The sequence below is a fragment of the Alligator mississippiensis genome, chromosome 3 (assembly GCF_030867095.1).
Source record: "Alligator mississippiensis isolate rAllMis1 chromosome 3, rAllMis1, whole genome shotgun sequence".
Lineage (NCBI taxonomy): Eukaryota > Metazoa > Chordata > Crocodylia > Alligatoridae > Alligator > Alligator mississippiensis.
Genome location: NC_081826.1, coordinates 69,045,450 through 69,070,755, shown reverse-complemented (window position 1 = coordinate 69,070,755; position 25,306 = coordinate 69,045,450). Strand labels below are relative to the sequence as shown.

The window sequence follows — 25,306 nt, the reverse complement described above, 5'->3', positions numbered from 1 at the left end:
TCTAACCAGATTAGATGGAGGCTTGTTCAACTTCATAAGGTTTAGTGAAAACCAAGGTGAAAGAGCTGGTTCTGACAGATTTCCTGTTTGTGGATGACACAGCCTTGGTTGCCCAAAGTGAATCTTCCTGCAAAATCTTTTGGGCAAATTTCCTGCTTCATCCAAGACTTCTGGTTTAACAGTTAGTCTCAAGAAAACTGTGATCATGTATCAAGGGGTGGAAGAACAAATGCCTGACACCACTCTGGAGGGTAAATCTCTTGCTATTATTGACAGGTTTTACTACGTGGGTTTTATGATCAACAGGAATCTTGGCCTTCAGACTGAGCTGACTAGGAATTTGGAAAGCAGCTAGGAATTTCAGGCTATTACAGAAGCGTACATGGTATAACAACAAACTATTAAGTAAGGTGAAGATGTGAAACTATGAGACTTGTGTGCTATCATCCCTGCTTCATGGTTCAGAAATGTGGACTACACATGCTAGGCACTTCAGGAGACTGAACAGCTTCCACATAAGATGCTTATATAAGATCCTGAAAATAAAGTGGGAAGACAAAATGCCAGATACAAAAGGTGCTGGCACGCATAGAACTGACACACTTAGAAACCACTATTAGGAAGAGGAGGTTATGATGACTCGGCCATGTCAACAGAACAGGAGGGGACCATACACCCAAGAATATTTTGTACAGCGAGATTCAAGAGGCAGCTCTAGAAAGCAGGGCCACCCTCTATGGTGGTACCATGACAAAATTATATGAAGTGGTTCAACATCAATGTAGAAAGCTGGTAAGAGTGTGCAAAATCCCATCCAAGCTGGAGAGAACATCTGGCACAGGGTGCAGCTCAACAGGAAGCGGCTTTGATCCAGAGGATGGAAGCAAAGTGAGAAAAAAGGAAGCAATATGCTGTAAACTTAGACTCTAATTCAGACAAAACATGAATCTGTGAAACTTGTACCAAGCTGTGTCACTCTCAAATTTGCTTTTTGTCAGCCACAAACAGATTCATCAGGCACCTGACTAGATCTCTTACACCAGGGGCAGGCAATTATTTCAGGAGGACGGCTTTGTATTGAGTTTTGTCAAGCCATCAAGGGCCGCATGACAGGCAGCCAGGGGCAGATAAATATTAATTTTCTAAATTTTTTAGGGGCCCCACAGGCCAGATAGAATGGCCTGGCGGGATGCATGTGGCCCGTGGGCTGCATTTTGCCCACCCATTTTACACACACCATAATCCAGAGGATCAGTGCTTAGCTGCATTAAATTTTGAAGGTATCTGGTCAAAGGATGCTCCAGATCCTGGGTAAACCCAAACACAGGAGATGCCATAATGGAAGGTAGCCCCCATAACTGAATAACTGAGGGTGGACACTAATGTCTGGTAAAAGCAAGGAGCTCTGGTCCTCAGGCACCTAACCCCAGGCCTAATGCATGGGAAGGCTGGAATGGTTTGTAGCAATGGTACTGGAATCCCAGTTAATCATTTATGCAGCAGAGGGTTAAAGATAGACCCTTTCGCTTGCAGTGAACCAAGTGTTATTGGAGGTGAATTAATTAATTTGTAACCTTTAAAATCACATTTAGGTGTTTTGTTTTCCTTCCTTTTAAGCCAGAGTCCAAAAAACCTCTTCAAGTTTTTAATCCCCACACTACAACCCCAACATCAAAAGGAAATATATACTTTCAGATATATAATCTTATACTCCATGTCTTATTTCATTCAAGAATATGAATTTCTGAAAACAGCAAATTAAATGAAACTATGATACAAGCTTGCATACAGCAACATTAGCAAGTGCTGTTTTAACACTTTTACTGCAGTGTTCTCTGCTTTATAAAGTTTATTTCAGTAACAATGTCTTTAAAAGTGCAGTGCATTCAACCATATAATATTTTTCATTTCAAAAATAGATTTTTCTTCTCTGAGCTTTTATTGCTACATTCAGAGAAAACCTCCTGATGGTCCACACAGAAAAAAAGTTAAGGGTCATTTTATCAGCTGTTATAAACTAGTTCCCCTAATTTCACTAGATCTAAATCAAGTTACATAAACTAACAATAGGGCCCAAAAAGTGTAGCATATTAATATAAGCATGCATGAATTACACATTTTTGTAAGAAAATGTATGTTCATACATTGATCTGTAGACAGATTTCTGTTAGTTTGTAATTGTACATTATGTTATAGGATGCTCTGACTGTGACCTCTACATTGAGGTTTCATTATAAAAGACTTGTAATCTTTGAGAAATTCTAACACCTCCACTGTTTGCAGCAGGTCTTTGAAATTCAGCAGTAGTAAAGCCACTGGGATAGAGAAGTGCCTTTTCTTTTTTTCATCAAATTCTATCGAGGTTTCGCTCAAATATAAATATTAAAAAAATGCTATACCCTGTCTCTCACTTGCATTCCTCAGGAAAATTTTGGCAGCATGCCAAAATAATAACTAAAGCTAAGTATGTACAGTTGGCCCTTTGCCACCCCAAAAGCAACAACAGCAGAACGGCCTGAGTAGCTGTGGAGATGATGGGCAAGTTGCAGGTCTGAGCACCTTACCACCTCCCCAGCCAGAACATGGCTCAAGTGGCCCATCCTCCCCTCTGGAATAACAGACTTCTCCTGAAATTAGAAAAAATAGTTATTACTGTCTCTAATGCAACATTTCCGGTAACTCATCTGGTTGCACCCCCACTTACAGTGAGAGTAGTTCTGTAAACCCCACACAGTTTTTACTGTCACTGCAGCCTGCAGTTAAAAGGAGCCAGGGTTTTACTGCATCTCAGCTGCTCAGAAGTAACTGTTCTTGTACCCTCAGTTAAGCCCTGAATAAAACAGGACTAACGTGCTCTTGTTCAGGTTTTACTCACTGCAGAGTAGGTGCAGACACACGGTTACCACAGAATAGCTGAAGCACAGTTAAGTCATTTTTCCCTGCTAATTAAAAACACAGGGATTATTACTGCTGTTTGCCTGCCCCTAATTATCCCGATAAGTGAAAACTTAACTGAAGCAACTGCACCCTATTTTGTTCAGGGTTAAGATCTTTTAGGCCAATTACAGACATTCAGTTTCTACTAGAATTGTCATTCTCCCAGCTGAAACCAGAAGGGTGTAAACATTCAGGCTCTTTCTCCCAGAGCAATAATGGCACCTCTGGAAGAACAATAACCCAGCAGTAATAAGGGGTAAATCATGCTCAAGACAATTTATCCTGGAAAACTGAATATCTACGTAATTTCCCCTGGTTTAACTCCTCTTGGGGACCAGGAATGCAGCTAAAGGGCAGGCTCCTTGCCTTCCCAAAACTGAGGTCACTCAAGTCTTGGAAAGGCATGGGAGCAGCTGCTTCCCCCCTCTCAGGGCATTTGTACATGTGCTACAGGATGGGGTGGGGGAGGCACTTTAATTGCAGTGGATCCAAGACCTTCCAGAGCTTTGTTGTATAGTCTGAGTGCTCCCCCCACAACTTCCCTGCATTCCTCTCTACAGGGACAGAGAGCTATTCTCCTGTGGGGGAGAACCAGGAAGGTTCCCACCATAGCAAAATGCCCCCTCCTGCCAGTCAACTAATTGGTAGGATGGAGGGGCATTGTCCCAGGGCAAAAATCCCCCCAGAAAACAACCATCTCAGGGCTGTCTGTGGCAGCTACTGCTTCTTAGGAACTGCCACTTGACCACCTGCCCCCTTCCCAGGCAGAGGAGAGGACAAGTTGTCAAGTAATGGGCTCCCCTAAGGGCAGGGATGGCCCAGGGAGCAGCCCTCCCCAGCTGTGAAGCTCTCCAGCCACGGGGCTGTGAAAACATCCGTATAGTCCAATTCCTGGGCTGTTTTTCTACCAGAAGAAATGTCATCTAGTAGAAAGGAACATCTGTGTGCAGCCTTAAATTAGCTCTAACTTTAGGGTAATTACTGGGCATCTACTGCAGAGCAGCTGAGGTTGATAAAGCCCCTGCTCCTGTTAACTGCAAGCATGGACAGGGAATGGAGGACTCTATAAAACTTAGAACCCCACTCCTACCTGCCACAACCCCTCCTCCTCACAACCCCTGGTTTGGAAACTGCTACTCTAGTGACAGAAATTTGTGCCACAATGCTGAAGTATGGGATCAGACCCTGCTCTAGATGCACAACGAGGATGAATAAATGCAATCTATTATGTGTGAGGTAACTGCATACAGAAAAGGATACATTAAAAGAATATTGTTTTGGTTTTACTCAAAAAAAAAAGTTACAAAGCGTTAGACAGTATTAATTCAAACTTCTTGTGAATGCATACTTGATATAGTATCAACTATATGATCACAGTCTATTCTACAAGAATCTTGCCTTGTACTGAAAGTACAAGAAAAAAAGAGAACAGAATCAAAGCTCTATAAGTAAGTATCCATAGATGTGGCATTACTGATGTTTTAATACTTGATTTTACAATCTACCTAACACTCTTAAACTAAGGTTTTTTATGTACGTATAATTAAGACAACATAAAAAGTCAAATTCATTTAGCGATATCTCCACTGCCTTCACTAGACTTACCCCAAGAAAGGATTTTGTCCAGTGTCTTTAGACTGCTAAAATACTAAACAAAATCCTCATCGTGGTAATGATTTTTTTTAAAATGCTACAACAGTTACTACGGTGATTTACATAAATAATCTAGGAGCTAATCTGAAATTACAGGTCTAGGGTACACACATCTCTCTTTCCAAAGTCACTGAAAGGCTACATTTAATATCTAGCCCATTTCAAAAGACAAACAACGTCTTCCTTCCTGACTAGAAAAAACAATATATGTTTGGAAAAATTCAGTCCCCAATAAATTCACATCTCAACCTGCAGTATTTACTGAGGCAAAGCTTCTATTCGATCCTGTGTTACCATCCAGTCCATAATACTTACCCAAGGATGGGAAAGATGTTAAAATTATCTCTAGGACAAAGTTTCACTGAAATTAAAAACATCAAAGTCCCTGATAAATCATGCATTTGAATGGGCCTGAGTAAAAGGGGAGTACTCTGAAGCTCCATACATGATATGTTTGGCAGGACTGGAGCCTCAATATGTAGTATGTGTAGAAAGACTTGCTTTAGATTTAAAACATTACTCATTTGTCAATGTTAATGTTTATAACCTTTAGTCCTGAAGGTTCCCAGAAACAGCAGTTTTCAATATATATTTCTGAATGGCAGAGTGGAGAAGTAATTGGCTGCTTTATGGGCAACAAAATTAAGCAAAACAGTTTTAAAATATACTTACAATTTTGAAGTAGCATCATTTATTGACACATATTGTCATTTGCTGACACTCAAGACCTTTGTAGAAGATTACTTGTGTTTGACCAGAAGCACAATGGGCTTAATGCAAGAGTAACTGGATGAACTTCTATGGTCTGAATACAGGGGATCTAATCCTCAAGACTTGAAAATATAGGAATTGTCTGCACCCTACATCTCCATGCTGTGTGAAAGCGCACACCAAGGAGAAACTACATTTAGTTGTAGCTGGGCCTGGATAACAGAGTAACAATACTTAAGGCAGTGAACACTCCCTCTCAAAGCACTGAGAACCAAAAAAACCCAAAAACAAAACAAAAAACAACCTGCACAACCCCTACTCAAGATTTTAAGTAATACCTCTATACAAACAATTGGGAATAGGAGTTCCATTAAAAAGTTTCATAAGCCTACATGGCCACTGTGTTTTCCATATTCATATAGTAAATGTTAAAAAATACAGCAGGTCATATTTTCTAGTTTGTTTTTGTTTTAAAATAAAATCTGAAATCTATTTAAAACATCACACACAATAGCTGACACATTATTGCTGTTAGTAATGGTAAATTTTGTCTGAAATGCTGTTTTCCTAAGGCAACTGATTAAATGGATTTACCAATGTAACCATATAACAATGTATTATCTACTTTTTCTAAAAGAAAAAAATATATCATTAATGGCCCAGTTTTGCTACTGAAGTTAATGGCAAAACCCCACAACTCATCTAATCCACCACTGACGTCAGTGTTTTGCGTGAATAAAGGCTGTGGACGAGGCCCAGTTGGTTTGAGAATGCCCATCACCATGGTATAAAAAACAGTTTCCTCAAGTCTTATGTAAAGATACAAGATACTGAACGACAGTCTGCCTTAGTAAATTTTTCCACCAGCTTTATTTTGTTTTTAACTGATTTTGTTCAAAGCACTCTTCCAAAGAGTAGAAAGATAAACATACTTCTCTTAGCAAATGACACATGAAAAATATGTTCTGGCAAACTTTGACCAACTTAGAATAAAAATAATTTTACATAATAAAATACTTCTTAATTTTGTTACAACATGCTGTAAACTGATTAGACACATTTTTCAGAAGAAAAGGTTCTATAAACCACAGAATTCTTTTGCTTCAGTCCTCAATCGCATGCACATTTTTTCTCTCCTTGAAAATATATCAATTGCTTTCCTTTTTTTTTTAAGAAGTATTTTTGGCATGGCTGACCTGTGGAGATATGGAGCTAAGCAGAGTCAGTGAATCCACTCACTCTGATATGCACACATGATATGCAATTAAAATCTCCATTCACATTCCTACGAGGTTGTCAATCAAGAGAAAAGCCTTTTTGACAACATTCAGTGAAGCGTACCAACTAACTGCTCAACAGGAACTTAAACAGTAACAGCTTTTGTTACCAGCAAGAATGGATTTTACCAAGATTGGTTTTAGTTGCTAAAGAAATCATTATGTTAAAAATTTTGGGGCTTTTCATTAAAAATGAAAATGTGCCACGAAGCTTTTGTATACAAAGCTATCATATCATGTAATACATGAGAGTTATCAGATGTGTGAAAAAAAACTAACCTTCTTGACTGTAGGAAACAATTTAACCTTTCACTTCTAGAACAATGATTACAAGTCAGTATGTTGAGGAAAACAGAAATGTTTTTCTAGTTACATTTTGCATCTGTTTGGTATGCATTAGAAAATATCATTTTCAATATTTTAAGGTCTTTAGTGACACCATAAAGATGGAAAATGCTCCATTATCAAAGTGATCCAGTTCCAATGACTTATTAGCTAAATATAGGTAAATGATGTGAACCAATTGTTGGTATTCAGAACTACCTCGAAAACTGCATTTTAATTTATGAGGCTCTCTAGAAATTATTATGCACATAAAAACTTTTCAGATGAACACAGAAGTTGCCATGGCTATAACTTACACTTGGTTTTAAAAGCCTAATCAAAGAATGTATTCCTCATAATAGCATTAATCTATGTTCAAAGCATAAATCTAAAAAATCTGGGTTCAGTATACATGCATATGCTGTGCTTGTAAATCTGCTGACCTGTGTTTTGAGGAACTTACCTGGAACTACACTTTTGAATCATGTAAATACTAGCAGATATTGAAATATTTACCTTTTTACTTATCATAGTCTGTAACTGAAGAGAGAGCAGATGCATCCTGACTATTAACAGTCATGACAAATTGCCTTACTAATGAATGTTACACACTGAAAGTGCCATAACTGATTAAACTACAATTTCCCACTACCAGATAGAGAGAGACTTGGGAACTCCAGCAGTGGACAACTCTGATGTTCTGCCAACAGGCCTTCAGGGCACAGTGTGGTATTTAGAAAAACACACTATAAATTCCATATGAATATATTCTAAAAGACTGTGTGTATACAACAGGTTTTAAAGAACATTAGATGAAACAGCTTAGGTTTGTAGCTGATGAGCCATATAAAATGAATGTGTTTTAACAATTTTAGTATCATTACAAAGCTGTGTTAAAGAATATTCCTATTGGGTTTTTCTACCCCTCCAGTCCCCCCTTCCAAAACATTGCTTGTGCTTTGCATTTCACATAAAATCTTTCTTTTGTCAGTCTCTTTGTTGGTGCAAAATTGGCAGCAGTTCAAATTCAAAGTACTCCTATTCATTTACTGACCATTAAACCAATGTCATTCTAGTTCACATCAGCCAGAGAGCTAAGCTCTAAAAAACATAAAAGGCTTGCTTCACCACTGACGAATAATGTGTACATTTTTACAGAGCTTAAACCTTAATGCTTTGCCTGAAACTAACAATACAGTATATCTTATCATTCCTTTTTCACAAGCAGGCAGCTGCTGAAACGCTTGCCACTTCAAAATATCAATTGCTTGCCAGGGTTGTCCTCAACACACCCTGTCAAACTCATGTATATTGTGCAAAGAAAATGGTGCAGGACTGAAAGCTAGAAATTCTGTCAAATTCTGCTGGAAGGGTATGATGTGCAAAGAACAACATATGACAACCGTAGAGACTACAAACAATAGCAGCGAAGCTAGACACTACATATATCACAACTGTGCCTGTACATATTTTAATGTATTTATTTTATATTTAAAGCATGACAAATGTACCACTGTAGACTATGTGCTACACAAAATAGACACCCTTCAGCTATTTAGGCTTTTTCATTTCTCTTCATGATGAAAATATAGATGAATTTTTCTGCCCTCAACATTTGTTTGTAAATCAGACAGGAAAAAAACCCGTAAGGTTTTCAAAATGAGTAACAGAAAACAAAAGACAATATGCTTCAAGATGAGAAAATGATATTTTGTTCAGTTAACACTTTTTGCTTCTCTCTGAGGAGCCATAGTCAGGGTTACCTTAAATACTATCCGAGGCTATGCAAGAGAAATACAATATCACTGTGCCCATAAATTACAGTACACCTAATTTTAATGCAGATAAGTGCTGGCCTATTGATTTGCATGTTTCCCTGGCAAAATGGAAATCCCATGTGAATATGCTCTTTGTCTGTAGAAAATACATTTTGAAAAAACCTTTATGAATATACAAATCTATGCCAAAAGGGAAAATGTAAGAAATAAATAGGTTGATAAGTCATACATGAAGCCTGAAGACAAGCGAGAAGTGTGCATGCATGTGTGTGTGCATGCATGTGTGCATTATACACAGTTTTCACACACTTCATTATGATTTTTTAAGGGGCCCTGCCTACTAAAAAAGTGCTTACCCCCTGAGAATTTTAAATTAAATGAGGAAAAATGAATGTTATTAAATTATCCAACACAACCAGTAAATCATAAAGGTGACCATGGATATACTAATCTTAAAGCAACCATAGACTACTGAAATAGAAAAAATATTTATGACGGATGATTAGTATTAATCTACCCACAATCTAACTTAAAGTGCAAAACCTTAAACACACAAGTTTCGCTGAGTGTCATTAACCGATATAATGCTACCTAAAATGAATAGATATGCTTTTAAAGGTGTTAATAAATATTTTGGAAAGAGAATAGGTGTTTTAGGTGCTTGGGGGTGCTGACCTTTGCTGTGTTTATTAGTGGGACAATGATGCATTATTAACGCACAGCAGCTGTACCTGAACTGCTGCCATGAACATAATAGCCTTTTATAGCCATCAGGGGAGTGAGATAGGAGGCCTTTATTAACCACTAGACATGATTAGCACATTATGTGAACTTTAGTAGGCAAATTATCTCTTATTGAAATATAATGTTGGTTATAACTAATTGTAAACATGATTTGAAAAAAAACAAACTTTCCAATGCAAAACTAAGAAGTTTTACTGTCATTTAGGAAATTGTTGGCTAGCGATCTACAAAAGTGCAGTTTTCCTTCTGCTCAATCTGCTAAAACAACTATGTCTTAAAGACAGAATCTACCAAGGTAAATCCATCAAAGTAGAAGGGTTTCACTCTAATTTTAGCTGTAAAACAAAATATATAAATGAAACGTTTCCAACATAAGTAAAACTTTTAACAAAGAAATCTGTTTGTGTGTGCACGTGCGCGTCTGTGTATAAAACAGATTTTATATATCTGCTTGTAATCTTAATATATTGATATGTAATGTTATATATTATAATATGCAATATTTATATTATATATTGGTATACATATGTGTTCTATTAAGATTACACTCAGTTCTTAAAAAGATTCATTTTGCAGTAATTTTTTTAAGCGTTTACTTGAAAAAGTAATACTATCATTTACTTCAAAAAAAGCTTAATTTTGGGAAAGATTATCCCATTAGCCATAGCAACTGAACACAGCACGGAGAGTCCATTATGAACAGTCTTTTATGCCCTAGTAGATAGTCATTAACATAAAATAAATCATTAGCTTTGATATTGAGCTTCTACTATCTGCAGGTTTCTATGACTAATGTTCACAACTGCATTTACCAAAGGATATGTTATACTATTTGAAAGGTTACCTTCCTATTTTACTATTATTTATACCTTTTCATTATTTATTTTTCTGATACAAATATGGTGTACACATAAATAAAAATATTTTCTGCTTTATACAGATACAAACAAAATGTTTCAGCCTAAAATTGGTATATTAACAGGTAATTTATACCACAACACAGGCTTTAATAAGTCTATTTGTGTTTTGCTTTCTTTAAAGTACACAGTATGTATATAGAGAATGAAACAAGTATAGGTCTCCTTTTATTTTGTGGCAGTAATTGCCTGGATAAATCTTCAGCTTCATGCCACTGACATCATATCCACCCTTCTGACTGTCAGAGGTTATCACGTTCAAACTTTTGAGATATTTTTTGTATAAGCAATACGGAAGTGGGCTCCAGAATGGCTACCCTCACTCAGGAAGGCACATTTAATAACAATTGGAGTGACTCTTCCTGAACCTTTACATCCATACAAACATCCATAACAATATTAAGAGTCATAAGTCTTACCAGAGAAACTCACTCTGTTTATCCCACCTGTATCTTTAAAAAAAAGCAGAACAAATTATCTCTACCAATCAAAAGTGGCATGATTGGCTAACAGTCAGGATGCAAAAGCTTAGGTAATCTGACATTTTCACTAACCTGGATTTGTCAGATGTTCAGCTAATTCAAGTGTATTTTGTGACTTGGAAAGCCATGTGTTTCTTAGGAAGAAACTATGTTATCAGAGTCTCTCTCAAATCTACTGGCAGCCAATCAAGACACAATAATCCAACAGTTGAAGACAAGTACTTATTTATACTGTATGTACAAATTGAAGTTCAGACACAAACAGCAATAGATCAAAACTATTAGATTCAAATATTAAAAATAAACTATATGGTATAAAACAAAGAGGGCAAGAGAACACCATCAATATCAACAGTACCATGAACTTTGTCATCTAAACAATTTAGCTTTGAAGATACAATTCCAAATCAGAAAATAACATTAATTCAAGCTCTTGGTTTATTTATGTCCAACTGATTAAGCCTGGTTAACATGAAAAGGAGATATTGGGAGAAGCAAAGCTGAAAAGAAATTTACTTCTCAGCAACTGCTGCTCTGGAAAGCAGTTTTTGTTGCTGACACCATGCAATCAGTGCCTAACCATCGAATATTACAATGTTGCCATTTTCAAACTAAATGCTGTAGGGGAAAATGCTATGACCAAGAAAATCTCATTCAGGTTAATGTGAATTCCATGTCTTAAAGTATCATGGAAGTGCTGCTATAATTAACAGTCTGTTGCCACTTCCATTATAAACCATGTTTCTTAGCAGTTTATAACTCAGATTTTTTTAATGAGAAATTATTCCTTGGGCAGAAAACTGGTACATAGGTTGTATAACTACAAAATGTTTAACTTGATTAGGGTAGATTTAAATTGAGCTTTTTAGTATGTGTGGCCCACATTAGATATCCACAGAGCATGTGCCTATATCACATAAAGACAAAATTGCCCCTAAAAGTAACCACTGTTCACTTCAGGAACTACAGGCTGACTGGACCTGGAGACTCTCCTCTCACCACTAGAACAGATACTTTCAGGTCAAGTTTATGTCATACTGGCAGAGCAGCTATTAGCACCACTGTCAATGCTCTCTGTAGGGCTGGGCAGCAATATAGGATTTCAGTCTCCAGAAATGTGCATACAGGCTATCACAAAAAACAAACATTTGCTCAGTTGGAAAATCAAGTATAAGAATGAAGTGTTAAATACTGTCCATTTTCACATGCTTTCAAGGAAAGGCCAGAGTTTTAAAAAGTTTGCAAGAATGTAGAGGAGCAGGGTGCTATGCAGCCTTACTGTAAACTGCTGAGTGCCAAAACCCTCCCTGATGTCAATACAAGTAAAGACTGCCCAGTTCCTCACAGGATCAAGCTCATGACAAGCCCTTAACAAGGATGCGACTTTAGGTATGTCTTAAAATTAACAAACGCAACAAAAAACTTGATTGCATTTACCTTTATTCTGTTCCTAATTGGGCACGCCCAACCTTGAGCTCCTTTAACTTTTTGTCTACAGACCTCAAAGACCTGTATTTTGAAGGCAACATTCCAGTGATTAAATACATTTTCTAGTGAAATGACAAAATGCTGAGGCTCCTAAGGGTGCAGGATGTTTCACAAAACAGAATAATATAGACTGTTCATGGTTTTAAAATATGGCAGGAAAAAGTTTCTTCAAAAGTCCACATATAAAATGTTTCCTATATACAAAATCACAACCATGTATTTTCTGAAATACGGGAATCCAGGAAGACATATTTGACATTTACTTATATCTCATAAACTACTTTCCAGGGTCTAATCATCTTTACGAAAGAAGTTCATTTCACTTTCTTAACCTGTGGCATTTCTCTGAAACCCAGTACATGGCTTTAAAGCTCTAAAAATCAACAACAGATGAAAATACCATCATGCTTGTTTAATCTTCTAAGAAACACCAACAAAAATCAAGTGTGATATAGTAGGTGTCGAAACAGTTGTCTGAAGAGAAAAAAATCTAAAATAAAGGAGTGGATCTGCTTACCCACAATTATTCAAAAACTCTAAAATCCCTTTAAAAACCCACAATTCTATTTTGTGTTCCTAAGATTTAGGAATTTTGGAAACACAGTAGATGCTTGGTGAGCTAACATCAACGAAGTAGACTTTTGAAATACATAGTTGTGGGACATTTTGCACAGGAGAATATCTATGTTGTAGCTAGGCCTGATAAAATAAAATAGTATAAAATACTGTAAATACTTTTGTCTACTGAAGTCTAATTCCTAACAAGACTCTTTTATGCTTATAAAATAATACCTATCTTTTCCACTGTTTTCATGGTTACAGTGCCTTTTCATTTTGTTTAGTCTTTGATTTTTATTGTTTCATTTATACCCAGCTCTCTCTCTTTTTAAACAACTATATTCTAACTCTGTAATCAGGCTTGTTTTTCCTGATTGCATTGACAATTACCAGTGAGAACAGAGAGGATGAGTTGTAGGCTTCTTTATTTTTGAATTAGCTAGCAAATCACAGAAGAATCCAGTGCACAATTGCACAAGCCTAACCATTGGGAGCAGTAAAGACCATTATTTTCTCTCCTACTGTTGGCAGGGGTCAGCATCCCTGTCATTAGCAGTGTCAAAATATAATTATATTACTGCTCTTTAAAGGAACAGATACTTAACCATACATAAAAACACCACAGAGTTGTAAATATGAAAACTTTTCTTACAGTACTTACTGAAACAGCATTTGGAGATGATAGTAAAGGAGGAAACCAGAAGGAATGCTATTGCTGTGTACGTATGTATATTAAACTGATGATCTGACATCTCCAAAAAGAACAAAACCCAAGATAATACTCTACTACTGAATTTGGACAGTGTGATCAAACATGATTTCTTTTTGTAACATGCAGTTCAAATAAGAGACATGATGTTACTTAAAATAGCTTTCAGTTGAATCAACCACTCTTATTAGCCTATAAATGTCAGAAATGCAATTATGTTTCAAGTTTCAAGAAGTGAACAGTGTTACCCCAATTCTAAATCTGTCTGTCCACCCTATGAGCTCTACTATGTTATTTCAAAGCTGACCTATATACAGCAGCATACCATCCATTCTATCTGTTTGTATAAGAGATACCTCACACAGTTGCCATAACCAACATTGTTTGCATTGTTCTCTCACTTTTCTCCCTCCATGGGATGTGATAAAAACAGGAAAAGTCAGCATAGTGATATATGCAAAACATAATGTGCTTTAACAGTAAATAAAGGAACAGAAGTCTAAACTGTTTAGAATACTTTTTTAAGTTGATAAAACAAAGATCTAAGCAGTCTTTGAAACAAAGACTGCCACTTGAAAAGCAGCAAAGATGGGACAGTGAATCCACATTATTGCATTTTCTTTCAAGAAAACATCACAATACTGCTTGTTTCTGACCACAGATATACATACCAACAACAATTCAAATGTTTATATTTTTGAACTGCTGACTGATATGCCATAAACAAGTATCTGTTCTTTAATAAAAGAAAAGTTATAGGAGCATTTATAAAACTTCATTGTCCCTATTTGAGGAACACATTCTAAATTAACAGAAGTTTAAATAGCGTAAGCACATCGCAAATAGAAAAAAAATTAATAAAAAATCTTTAACATTTATTTTAAAAAAGCACAGAATTAAGGGGCTAAATCCAGCAGTCAGTACCCAATCAAAACTTCCACTGACTTCAAAGGGAACAGGATCCAGCCCTGAATGAGGATTTCAGTGTTCAGCCCAAGGTAAATGACACCAACCGAGACTAGACTATCATCCTTCTCTGGAACATTTGTCAATCACTCCCACAATGAATACTTTTGCATTTAGAGATTAACTGTTAAACAGACCACCAAGCTTACTGAAGACAAAATTCTATGGGCCTCTGCCTGCCACTGAAAACTCCCATCATGAAAATGAGCGACAAATAAATATTTTTCATACTACTGAATGATTACAACAGAGTAGATAAGATTTTGCAGCAATGTTAATCATGCTGATTGGAAGGACTGAGGGTAGAGGTAGAAAATGAAATATCCAGTAACTGCATGCTTGTCAGGGGCCTAACAAACCTACTCAAGTCCATTTAATGCAATCCATGACCAGTGTCCAAGACAGCGATGAAGAGATGTGTTCCTCCTGAAGTCAGTATCTTACATGTAAAATTTCCAGCATGTTGTTTCCAAGCAGAAAATGATGCCTCATGTCATGTATTTTTAAATACATTATCAGTCCAGAATAAGTTAAATAGAAGAGCTGCAACTTGTCTACAGAATGAGTGCCTCATCTGCATTTAAAAAGAACAGTTTGCTCCTTCATACATGGCATGCCTTAAAAAGAAGCTTCAACCAGCTAGTAAAGAAATTCTGAAAACGACTTTCTAAATTAATGTATTCGATTTGCAGCGCAACCCACCAAAATGATTTAAAGCACTTAATTGGAAAATGATTTAATATAGTAAAGTAATTCCTGATTTTCCAAAGCATTTAACTTTTAAATTAAATCTAGCCCACTATCTCAAGAATGATGAGAGAAATGTGTATTCAAATCATTACCTTCTTTTTGAAGCTTTAAATCACTGATAGGTTTAATAACGTTTGTCCAGTTTCATTGCCAAATAAGTCTTCAGATACTTGGTGCTTAATGCCTTCAATTCTACCCCAGGCTTCTTATAGGCCAACGTTTGAAGGTTACAATTAACAATAAAAGGGAATATGGAAAACATTTTCTGTGGCAAGTCAGAGACAAAAGTTGTACCTCGGTTATCACTATGAGCAGTTAAAAGGTAACACATGCACTCTTGCATGCAGCTGGTCCATTCCCACTATATAAAGTTCTAGCTTTTCTCAAACTTCTCATCTATGGGGCAGCCTGTAGGGATACTGAAAAACATGACTGCTACCAGCAACTGTATCATCCATAGACATCCATCACAAAGAACCAGCTTTATCCCTGAATTCTTTAACTCTGGTGAGAACCAGGGAGTTACACTAAGGATGTATTTGGTCTTTTTTTTTTTTTTTTTTTTTATGGTGTGAATGCTAGGTTTGACCATGCTGGATTTTTTTTCTGGAAACCAGGGGTACTTTGTCCCAGAGCTTCAGCATCCATTTTTAAATCAGATATATTTTATCTGATTATTTTTATTTCTGAATCTATGCAGCTGCTGGCTCTAAATATCTGTATGACATGTGAAACCAGCATGACAATGGACAAGCACACAACACAGCAGTGTGTTCCAGTGAGTTCCAATGCCCCTCAATGGGACTGCACTGGGCATCTCGCCCTTTCAAAAGGGTGCGCTGCAGAGGTTGGATGGCAACAAGCGGGCACAGAACAATCCAAAAGAACCAGTCCTAAAGCAAGTCTCCTTGCTGACTAACAAGCAGCAGAGTTTAGGCTGCAAAAACATCTGCTGCAGCTTGCAACAACAGACTTCCAAGCCAGATTTTAAACAAACGCCTGAAACACACAGGTTTAAACAAATCTTTATAGAAGTGCTTGTTCACAGCTTTCTCCCCTGGCGGGGGTGTGCTCAAGGAGTGCTCTGGGTAGCTCGCACTTCCTGATGATTTCCTATGGCCAGAACATTATTCATGTGCAAAGCCATTCCACAACAGCAGAGAAAGTGCAGATCATGCATAAAATACCAGCTGGCTCATGCCACAAGAGAGGGTAACAATGGAAAGAGCCCTAGCCTCTTGTTCATGGGCAAAAGTACTGCAAAGTGCTCCAGGATCACAGCAGCAGAGTGCAAGAAAACCCAGTACCCAGGTTTCTTGCAAATAATATCAGCCTGCTTTGCAAATCCTCCTTCTCCCAGCCTCTTGCCCTCAACTTCTCTCTTCTATTTACAGCGATTTAAGCAAGCTGCAGGGGGATGAATAATGCACTTGCACAGCCAGGACAAAGTTGATCTTCTGGGCTCCACAAACTTGTCACTCTTTTGATTTTGTACAACCCCTCCCCATCACAAATTGCTAAGTGCTGGCTTTTGCCAAGGCTTTGACACATGAACTGAAGAGCACACATTGGGATTTATTTATTTTTTTTAAGGAAAAACAAATCAGAGTTTGTCTGCAAGGGTGATATTTTTTTTTGTTTCTAATAAAGGGAGCAGGCAACCTGGGGATGTCTCCCACATGGGCACCCCTTTTCACCTTGTTTCTCAGAAAGCAATGGTGGGAATAGCGACTTAAAGACTTCAGCTGGGGGAAGAGGTTACATATATACACATACAGCAACAACAACAACAACAAAAAATTACTTGGTGCACCAAGAATTACTCCTCCACTCCCCCGCCCCCAAACTATTCTGGGGTTTTATTTTAAGACGCCTTCCAGGAGAGACAGGGAAACAGATACACCCCTGGGTTGGCTCCCAGCAAAAAAGGTAGGACGGGAGCAAACGCTGTTACTTTTCCCCTCTGCACCATAGGGGCATCTATCTAGGACCCCCCCCAGGGCTTGCTTGAAATACAGCACTGCCCTACTGAAAACAAACATGAAACCCCCTCCGACAGCGGCTTTGGGGTGGCTGCTTTAGCCTGCATGTGCAGCCTGCTAAGACAGAGCTCCCCATTCATGCAACAACAACACCACAGGCACACAACCAAGAACACAGAGCAAACACTTCGAAGAAAACAAAACACGAGTCACCTTGTTGCAATAGTAGGGGTCCAGGCAGGGAGAAGGTCCCAGGCAAGGAGTATCAGGAGCGGCTGCAGGCTGTGGTGGCGGTGGTGAATAAAATCTTACGTCCATTGCACTAAAACATCAAGCAAACTCCTTTCCCCCTCCCCGCTTTTTTTTTTTTTGTTTGGTTTTGTTGGACACCCCTCTCTCCTGGTGTGTGTGTGTGTGTGTGCGCGCGCGAGAGAGAGGGTGTGTGTGTGTTGGTGCAAAATAAAATAATAATAAAAAAACAACAAGGTTGAGGAGGCTCAGAAAGAGGTGCCTGAGTTTAGGAGTGAAAGAAACACCTTCCCTGCCTCACATCCGTTTGTGGTTTTGCAAAGAAGAAAAAAAAAGAGAGAAAAGAAAGAGAGAAAAAAAAACTCTGCCAAAAAAGCACCAATGTGCAGCTGTCTGCAAGAGAAACAACAAGCCCTCCTTCTTCTCCTAGAGCAGGGCAGGTAACTTGGAGTACTTATTGTTTTCCCCACACACGCACTGGGCTCGCTCGCTCGCTCTATTTGGATTCTCGGAGTTGGTGCCTCTCTTTCTTTCTTTCTTTCTTTCTTTCTTTTCTTTCTCGCCTGCTGGATTTGGGGTTTTATTTGGGTGCTGCTTTATTTTCTTTTCTCCACCTTGAGAAGTGGGGAAGGGAGGAAAACAAAACAAAACAAAACAAAAAATTATAATAATAATAATCAAAAACCGACTGCCCGCCCAGGGAGGGAGGGGGGCAGAGGCGAAGGCGCTGCGCGCGGAATGGCTGCCCCGCGCCGCTGCCTGGGCGGAGGAGGAGAGGGACGCGGTGCGGTGCACTCCGCTCCCGGGCTCGCGGCTCCCTCCGCTTCACACAAAGGGGCTGGCGAGTAAAGGGCCATTTGCGGCGGCCGGGGCTGGGAAGGCAGAGAGGGGGCGCTGCAGCACCCCCCGCCCGCTGCTCCCTCCCCTTCCTCCCCATCCCGCCTCCGCCCTCCCCCCAGCCTGCCCGACCCCTGCTAGTTACTATGGTACCTCCTCAGCGCAGCGCGGCGGCGGCGGCTGGCCGGACTTGAGGAGGAGGAGGGAGGGAGCAGGAGCAGGGAAGGGGGGGAATAAAGGCCTGGGGAGCACAAAGGGATGCCACTTATCTGGAACTTGAGAATGGGCTTTCCAGCTTTCTAGTCCTGGCATTGTCTCTCCTGCGTTGCCTTGGCCAAGTCACTTTATCTAACTTTGTCCTGGCTGTGTCACAGATTCTCGCATGTGGCCTTGGCCAAGTCACTTTATTTAAGATTGTCCTGGCTGTGTCACAGACAGTCCCGTGTGGCCGTGGCCAAGTCACTTTATGTAGCCTTGTCCTGGCTGTGTCACAGGCTTTCCTGTGCGCCCTTTACTACATCACTTTATTTAATGTTGTCCTGGCTCTGTCACAGACTGTCCCATGTGGCCTTGGCAAAGTCACTTTATCTAACTTTGTCCTGGCCATGTGACAGGCTCTCCTCTCCGTGTGGCAGGCTCTCCTGTGCGCCCTTCACTAAGTCACTTTATCTAACTTTATTCTGGCTGTGTCACAGGCTCTCCTGCATGGCCATGGCCTACTCAGTTTATCTTCATCTGTGCCTCAGTTTCCCACCTCTAACACAAAGACAATGGTGCTTCTTCATCTGAAAAGATAAATTCAGCAGTGGCTGCCAATGCACGTACTAGTGTAGCTAACTCTCAGGATGGGGGTGCGCCTGGCGATGATGTCAGTTTTGTCCTTGGGGTTTCCTTTCTAAAGCCCCAGCTTGCGATATAAGTGTAAAAAAAGAGACACTCTTAGTCCACATTTGTAAAGTAAAAGTCTAGATTTCCCCACTGCAGAAATGTGCTGACAGAGGTGACCCACGTGCATGGCACAGGTAACAGCAGTCAAAAAGAAAAACCCCAACGGACTATTTTAAAAATATCTTACACATTTTGGAGCTTGACTCATTTTTGAACACTTGGGGTTGGCACCAAACACGTCCATATTTATGATAAGCAGGTAGATAAGGGAACAAAGTTTAAAGAGGAAGCGGGGAATTAGGTAGCAGGGAAAGTATCAAAACTGAGAAGGAAGAGGAACAAAAGTAGTTGGAAAGAAAAATGAAGGAGAAAAAAGTCAGAAGTATGAACAGAGGAAAGGCAGATGGACGGGGAAAAAAAAAGAGGTAAAGGAGGGGAAACGGGAAGAAAAGGAATTTGAAGGTCACCCTGAGTAGATCCCGGTGGTTTTCTGTTGGATGACTGAGAGTTTTAGTGAAGAACAGGCAGATTATAAAGTAATGCTAAACTGTAAGTAGAAGGATACAGGAAAGGCAATTTTAGTAGATGTAAACATCACTGCAAAGCTAGAGATTTAAGATGGAAAAAAGGAACATGTCTTACTGGTTACTCATTTAAAAAAAAAACTACTGACCTACACACAGATAAGCTTTGATGATCATTTCTAAAGTGAGGGTGATGTTTACGTTTACCAAATGCTCATATGATCATTTACCTTCATAAGATGTACAGAGTCCAAAGTACTTTTACAACTCTGTACTTTTATGAACAAGTTTTCCACAAAAAAATCTTAGAATCATTACAAATAAGAAACTAAAATAAACGTTTCAAAATATTTGTTGGAATTTTAACTGAAAAATCATGATTGCTAAATAAACAAAATAGGGTATATTATAAAAACCATTGATTTCTATTTAGTGGTTCAAGCATTTTCATATTTGGAAGATTACATTAAGATGGGATTGTGTTATGGCTTGCCTCTACATCCAGTTCCCTTTCCTATTAGGCACTGTAAAGCTTAGTTAGTTGGTAAGAAATACTTAGGGTAATATTAAAGAAACACCAGATAAAAAAGGGCCTGAAGCAAGGGGGGGGGGTTAAGTTTATTTTAATTAATTAAAAATATCTGGCTATATTCTATGTTGGCAACTCCCTCAATTACTTAAAGTCTTGGGATATTAGTTGATTTTCTCAAATCCCTATCTCCTGGCTTCATGTGATAAAAAAAGAATCTCAGCTTTCATTTTCTAAATAAAGTTTCTAGACCTTCAGGCTATGGAGAAAAGCTTGAAAATGTGATCCAAACACACCCTAAAGGCTCAACTCCAGAAAGCCAATAAAAGAACCCAATAGTATTTCAGAAGAACGTACCAGTTTTCTGGGGCTTGACTCGTGAGTTTAGAACACTTGGGATGGGTAATACTGAGAGCAGGAGCATTCTAAACTAGGCCACATATTGCAAGGAGTGGCAGATGTTTCCTATTGTAAATGGTTAGTCTGTAAACTGTATAGTCTGATAAAGGGAATCAGAGACAGATTGCAAGCTTTGTGGAAAATCACCTCTAGAGAGAAGTTACTGTACTGTAGAAGATGTGGTTTATCTTTCTGGTTTGTTGTGGAGAAGAAGAGTAGTGATATTGATTTTAAAAGTTTCTCTAGGTCACTGATGCAGAGGTGAGTACTTGAATATACAAGTGATAAAAGAGGAAATGATGCAAGAAGCAGAATAGGTTTTAACATATTTATCTAAAATATAATTGTAAGTGTCCATAACAAAGACAAATATTTCAGGTTTTCAAGAGACTACCAGTTTAAAACTATGCCATTTGGTTTTCATGGCACCAGAGTTATTTTCAGCAATTACTAGAGCAAACACTTGGAGACTAGAAAAATGTTGCTACCTAGATGACTTGCAGTACGTACAAATCTTTGCAGGTCCTGATCTATGATCACGTGGCTTGCTTTAATCGATGTGATCATAGATCAAGTCTAGCTTTGTGCACACATTCTCTGGTGCCAGCAGCCACACTGGGAACCCAATCTAAGTAAATCAGGGTGGGAGAAGGGGCAGGGGGGATGGGGAGGGAGACTAGTGGGTCTGCTGGGGTGGGGGGTGATTGTCCATCCAGACTAGGGACAGAAGTTACACACAAATTGGTTTTAAGTCATCAGAAACTGGTTTAAACCTGTAACAGAACAGAAGTTCAGTGCACATAAACCAGTTTCAAAATGGCTGAAACTGGTTTAAGATAAACCTGGTTGAATGTGGTATCAGATTTAACTGACTTGGGTCAAACTGGTTTTTGAAACTTCTGCCCAGACCCCTTCTTAGCTCAAATTAAATCAGAGTCCCCCAGCATCCCAGTATGTTTTCCAGCCCTCGGCTGTGCTGTGCTCTCTGCTTCAACAGAGTAGGGTTTGGGTGTGTGTGAAAAGAGGCAGGGACTGCCCTCCAACCCCAGCAAACCTTGGCTGGGGTCTGGGGCCAGGGAGGGGGGTTAAACCCCACTTCCCCTGAGTACAGAGCTGCCTTGCCTTGCTAAACTTACTGAAAGTTACTGCTGGCTGCAACAGCAGACTACAAACACTAGAGGCACCTGGAAGCAGGAAGAGGAAGTGATGAGCATCCCTGCAGAGTCCTGCTGCTGTGATGCTGGACTGCAAATCCTAGAGCCCTCAGGGCAGCAGGAACAAGAAGTGCCAGAGAGCTGTGCTCTAGTGACCCCCTGGCTTCTGGCCTGAGCCACTGCAGGCATGTAGCTGCAATTCCTGAATCAAAGGTAAATGTGTGTCGAGTTGTTTCTCAGTTTAATCTCTGCAGTTTAGACTAACCTGCAAAGACTGAATCGATTTAGCCTTGGGCTTTATGACTGTCTGTACTTAGCCCCAGGGATCTAAAAATAGCCCAACCTGGAGGGGGTGGTCTAGGGCAGGTATGAAAAGTTCAGCCCTGGAGTTGAGGCAGCTGTGTTTTTTCCAGCCCTGGGGTTGCACTTCAAATGTCTACAGATGTTTGTAAGATTAAGCTAACCCATCTTCAGTCTAATTTAGTTTACCTCCTCTGGCCATTTTTCATCCAATCTATAGTCCCTAAATATCTGTACAGAGATTGGCACTTAAATCAACCTAACCCTAGTTAGGTCAATCCAAGTGTAACGTCTGCATGTACCTCTAATGATCAAGACATTAAGAACACCTAAAACATTTGGGACATTCATCTGTAATGCTTGTAAAATTACACACTAGTACTTATTAATCTCTTAAAGTGTTCTTTTCTTCAACATAAAACAGTCTCAAGGGTTTTCCTTGGTAATGCATATATAAAGCCTCAGGTTGAACAGTTAATGCTATTGTAGTTTTTCCTTTTCTGCAGATTGAGATTGGGTATCTGTTTTCAGGTGGTAGAGAAGATTTATGTCAAAATTTGCCATCTTAAAAGTACCTTAATAAAGATTATGCACAAGCCTTTTCCAGAGAAGTTGCAATGAACTAAAGAATGTCAACTAGCTTTTGAAACCATAAAGGGAAAGATGAACTGTATGCCTATGCTGAAGGGCCTTGATTTTTCAAAGTCATTCATTGTGCAAGTGCATGTCTCCAAAGTAGCCTTGGAAGAGATTTGTATACCAAAACGCAGCAGCAGTGACTTTTGTGTTTCTGATAGAAATAGGAAATGAATGCCTTGAGAAACAAGAATTTCATCTGTAGATACAAAGTGGGTCTTGACCTCTTTCAAATACCATCTGCTGTGCTGAGAATTTCTGGTAAAGTCAGATCATTAGTGATATGGATGTATACATTAATTAAAATCCAAGATAATTAGTACAATACAGGTAAATTTCTTATCAGTATGAAGGTCCCCTTGGTGATGTTTAGGTCTTGAAGTGGGAGTGAGTGCACCTAGTGCCAAAAGAGCAACAAAATATAAAAGTTCCATTGAGTAAATGAGAAACTGGCCCAGTGTCTTTCACCTCATCAGTATACATCTAAAATCCAATTTTATTCAGGATCTCGGACCACAGTGATAGACCATCTACCCCAGGCATGGGCAATTATTTTCACTGAAGGGCCACTTTAATTAGTTTTGGCAAGCTCAAGGGTAGCCCTGCCTCTTGATAGGTGCCCTGCCCCCTGGTCACCATCTTGGGACCAGCAGTCCTGCCCCCTAACCCCTGACCTTTGTCAATGGAAGTCCCTCCCTTCGCTCCAGAAGTACTCTGTTTGGGAAGGGGTGTTGCCATCTTGGAACTGGAAAAAACACAAATTATATACTAAAAATCAAATATCCACAATAACATATATATATTTTAAATAAAATTAAAATATTTTGTCCTGATTTGTGTGCGTTTGCATCATGTATATAGGGGTGATTGTATAATAGCTCAAAATGAACTTTTATTCCTGTATATTGGAGGGGTGGGGGGTATAGGAGGGTATGGGGTTTGTGGGGGCATGCGGGTGGGTATGTTTGACTATGTGCAGTGTGGGGGAGGGTGTGTAGGTATGGGGAGTTTGTGGGGCTGTGCTTGTGGGGAAGTATATGTGGGTGACTATGGGGTTTGTGGGTTGTGTGGAGGGGGAGGGTGGGTGTTTGTGTGTGGGTGCATTTGTGTGGTGGAGTGTGTGTAGCAGTAAGCGGGGCTTCACCCAGAGGTGCACAGTGGTGTGGGAGGGAGGGGTGTGGGGGGATGTGGGAGAGGGTGTGGGTGGGTGCAGTATTTGTGGGGTGTGTGATTGTGTGTGGGGAAGGGTGTGGTTGTGGGATTTGCAGGGCAGGGTTTGTGGGTATGGTGGGGTTTACATGGGAGCCCCTCACATGCACCCCCCCAAGATGGTCAGCACCTGTTCCTTCCCTGCAACACCACAGAGCCCACATGCCCTGTGGAGCCTCCCCACCATTGCCAGCAGTGCGCAGCCCCAGCCCCACCCTGCGCCCACTCTGGACTGACTTTGGCAGGAGCGAACCAGCTAGAACCTGGGCACGGCCCCAACACCAACCTGCCTCACACCTGCTCTACACAGCCAGCCCATGGTGCATCCTACCACCCCCTGGGCATGCAGTGGAGCTGGGGCAGCTCCGCAGCTGGACTGCCTTTCTAGGCAGCTTCTTCCATCTGCTGCTGCTACTGGCCCCAGCCCTATGTACCAGTGGTGACCCGTGCCACATCCCTGACCCGGCGCACCTCACACCTGCTCCGGACTCTCTTGCTCATGCTAAATAGTGGCAGCAGCAGCACCCACTGGGCAAAACTGCTGCTCAGCGTCAGGGGAAAAAGTGATCCTGCCCCCTAGCCAAACCACTAGCAAGGATATATGAGCACTCATGGTCAGGTCCCAGAGGACTGAAAGAGAGCCAATGTCATCCCAATCTTTAAGAAGGGGAGGAAGAAGGATCCAGGGAACTATAGACGGGTCAGCCTTACCTCTATCCCAGGGAAAATCCTAGAAAAAATTATCAAGGAACACATCTGTGGGAGCCCGCTGGCTAATGTGATGTCAGGGGCAACCAACATGGGTTTATAGCGGGCAGGTCCTGCCTGACTAACTTAGTTTCTTTTTATGACAAGGCCACCAAATATTTAGATGCAGGAGTCAAGGAAGATGTTATCTATCTGGACTTCAAGAAGGCCTTTGACACGGTATCCCATAACATTCTTATTAATAAACTGAGGAGATTTGCCATGGATGATTATACAGTAGAATGGGTAGCAAACTGGCTCAGGGGTCACACCCAGAGGGTGATGGTGGATGGGTCAGTGTCAGCCTGGAAAGATGTGTGCAGTGGAGTCCCATGGAGGGCTCAGTTCTGGGGCCAATGCTGTTCAACATCTTCATCAGTGATCTGGATGAGGGGGTGGGAAGCACCCTGTCCAAATTCACAGACAACACTAAAATATGGGGTGAAGCTAACACCCTGGAAAAGAGGAACCAGATCCAGGCTGACCTCAACAGGTTGGGGAAGTGGGCAGAGAACAACAGGATGCAATTCAATAAGGGCAAGTGCAAGGTGCTGCACC

The 25,306-nt window shown here is 40.0% G+C and overlaps 1 protein-coding gene across 3 annotated transcripts in view; it reads right to left on the bottom strand.

The window, feature by feature from the left end:
• The window catches only part of TOX (thymocyte selection associated high mobility group box), a 306,122-nt gene extending 287,743 nt beyond the window's left edge, over positions 1-18,379 (bottom strand). The window contains exon 1 of one of the 3 annotated variants that reach the window (XM_059724058.1): positions 17,490-18,379. In XM_059724058.1, the coding sequence (XP_059580041.1) occupies positions 17,490-17,594 (105 nt within the window). In that variant the 5' untranslated portion in view covers positions 17,595-18,379. The remainder of the gene's footprint in view (positions 1-17,489) is intronic. The other 2 variants (XM_059724059.1, XM_006269533.4) reach the window with 2 other exon arrangements.
• Between the last annotated feature and the right edge of the window lie 6,927 nt (positions 18,380-25,306).